The sequence below is a fragment of the Daktulosphaira vitifoliae genome, unplaced genomic scaffold (genome assembly GCF_025091365.1).
Source record: "Daktulosphaira vitifoliae isolate Bord-2020 unplaced genomic scaffold, ASM2509136v1 Scaffold_3, whole genome shotgun sequence".
In the NCBI taxonomy this organism is placed as follows: Eukaryota; Metazoa; Arthropoda; class Insecta; order Hemiptera; family Phylloxeridae; genus Daktulosphaira; species Daktulosphaira vitifoliae.
The window spans coordinates 40,987,599-40,989,738 of NW_026099574.1; the positions used below are offsets into that span (position 1 = coordinate 40,987,599).

The 2,140-nt window shown below is 24.4% G+C and overlaps 1 protein-coding gene across 1 annotated transcript; it reads left to right on the forward strand.

Moving 5' to 3' along the window:
* Positions 1 to 6: 6 nt before the first annotated feature.
* Positions 7 to 2,016, forward strand: LOC126901504 (proto-oncogene tyrosine-protein kinase ROS-like; the record flags this gene model as incomplete). Its single annotated transcript, XM_050677981.1, is given in 6 exon segments — positions 7 to 12; positions 98 to 395; positions 641 to 832; positions 906 to 1,216; positions 1,462 to 1,760; positions 1,816 to 2,016. Coding segments are annotated over 5 exon segments (1,026 nt in total), but the record flags the coding sequence as incomplete, so codon positions are not given.
* Between the last annotated feature and the right edge of the window lie 124 nt (positions 2,017 to 2,140).

Here is a 2,140-nt window from a genome sequence, read left to right on the forward strand (position 1 = left end):
AGAAAATAAATAGTATGTATTATATATAGATATATATATATATTGAAATATCTATTTTTAATGTCAGTAATTTAAAACAATTTTTTTTTTAATTTAGGTGTTGCTATTGATATTCACAATGACATTACATATATATCAGATTCTTCTGGTAGTTTACTGTCCTTGTCAAATAATAAAACTCAAACTATTTTAATACTTCCTGCGAAGGAAATTTTGTTAGATATAAGTTTTGATTGGCTTAATAATGAAATATATTTACTAATATCAACTTTGACTGCTAATAATATTGAAATTTATAATATCAAAAAATTTGACATTAAGCAGAAAAAATGTATTAGTATTATTTCAGGTTTAGAAAAAAGGCCTAATCAAATGAAAATAGATCCATGTAATGGGTATGTTATTCAAATATTTGAATACTTATTTTAAAGTAAATACTTAAAAGGATTTAGAAGATAGTGTAGAAGCTATTAGTCTCCCATCATTTTAGTTAGCCAAACTATTTAACATTATAATAATACTTAATCAATGTAATACGTGTAAAGTTTTAGAAATTTAAGAGTCCAAATCAATGTCTGCATATTTTTACCGTAGTATGTCATATTGATATTAAACATTGTATTTAATTGTATTTTTATAGATATTTATTTTGGACTACAAGTAATGGACTTTATCAATTGGATTTAAGTAAAAAATTAACAAAATTAGATTTACCTCACATTTTAATATTGCCTCACAATGATCTTGGGCCTTTCATAATAGATTACTTGAATTTTTGTTTAATGATATTATTTAAAAAAGAAAATACTATTATGTCAGTATCATTAGATGGGTAAGTTGCTATATTATTTATTGTTTGTTTATTTTACTCAGTAATAAATTTTCAAAATATTTGTTTTAATTAGTCAAGAAGTACTTGATATTAGAAAAAATACTGCAAGATCTGTATTTGAAGGAGCAATAACATTAGTTTATGCTAATAGTTCATTTTACTGGTCAAATGGTTCAGATTTAATGGGAGAATACCTGATGTCACAACAATATTATCACCATATTTACCCTAATATGAATGTTATTTACCATTTAATTTTATCTAACTTTTCGGATCAACAGCCTATACCATTACCTATAAACCCTCCTCAATCTCTCCAAGTAATTGCTACTTCAAATAAACTAAAAGCTTTTTGGCAAGCACCACATTTATTAGCGGGACAAGGTATAATTTGTGTATTATTTATCTTATTAAATCATTAGGTGATGTGGAATAAATGTATATTTATATTTCATCATTATGATATTCAGCAAATGATACTATTGATTGAAAAAATCTAATCTTTAAATAGTTATTGCAGTTAATAAATAAAAACGTACATTTTTCTTTTTCAAATATATTTACAATTACTCCACTATAAATTATAATTAGCACAATTAATATTATTGATGTATATTATTGCATATTAGGGATTAATTCTTGGCAAGACTGGTTGTATCGGCTTACAATTAATTTTGAAAATGGAACTAATTGGAAAACTATTGATGTTAAATATACTGAAATCATAATTGATAACTTAATTCCGGGGACCAATTATTTGATAAAAGTTGCTGCTTTTTCTTCTGTAGGACAAGGCCCATGGTCATCTGAGTTTGTTATAAAAACTTTAAATCATAATGTGTCAGTATTGTGGGGAAATGCAGATCGAATATTAATATCTGATATAATGGGCAATTACATAAAAACAATTTTATTAAATGAAGGAGAAGTATGTTAGTTTAATAATATATTAATAGTCATAAAAAAATTTAAATTTTATTCAGAAAACAAAAAAATATTCACTGTTAAATGATGTTGCATGGTATGATGACCAAATATACTATGTCTTAAACTCAAGTAAAATAAATTGGTTCAATTTAACAAGTCATCAGCAAGGTACAGTTGAAGGCATTGACAGTGTTCAAAGTATAGCAATTGATTGGCTTGGATGTAAAATTTATTGGTCTGACCCAACAAAAAAATCTGTAATTATTATTTATAAATGTTATATTTTTAGCTTTTATTTAATTTTATTGAAGAATTAAATAATCACCTACTTAAATATTTTTAAAACTTATGGTTCATTAGTATTGATAATGTTGCTAGGTT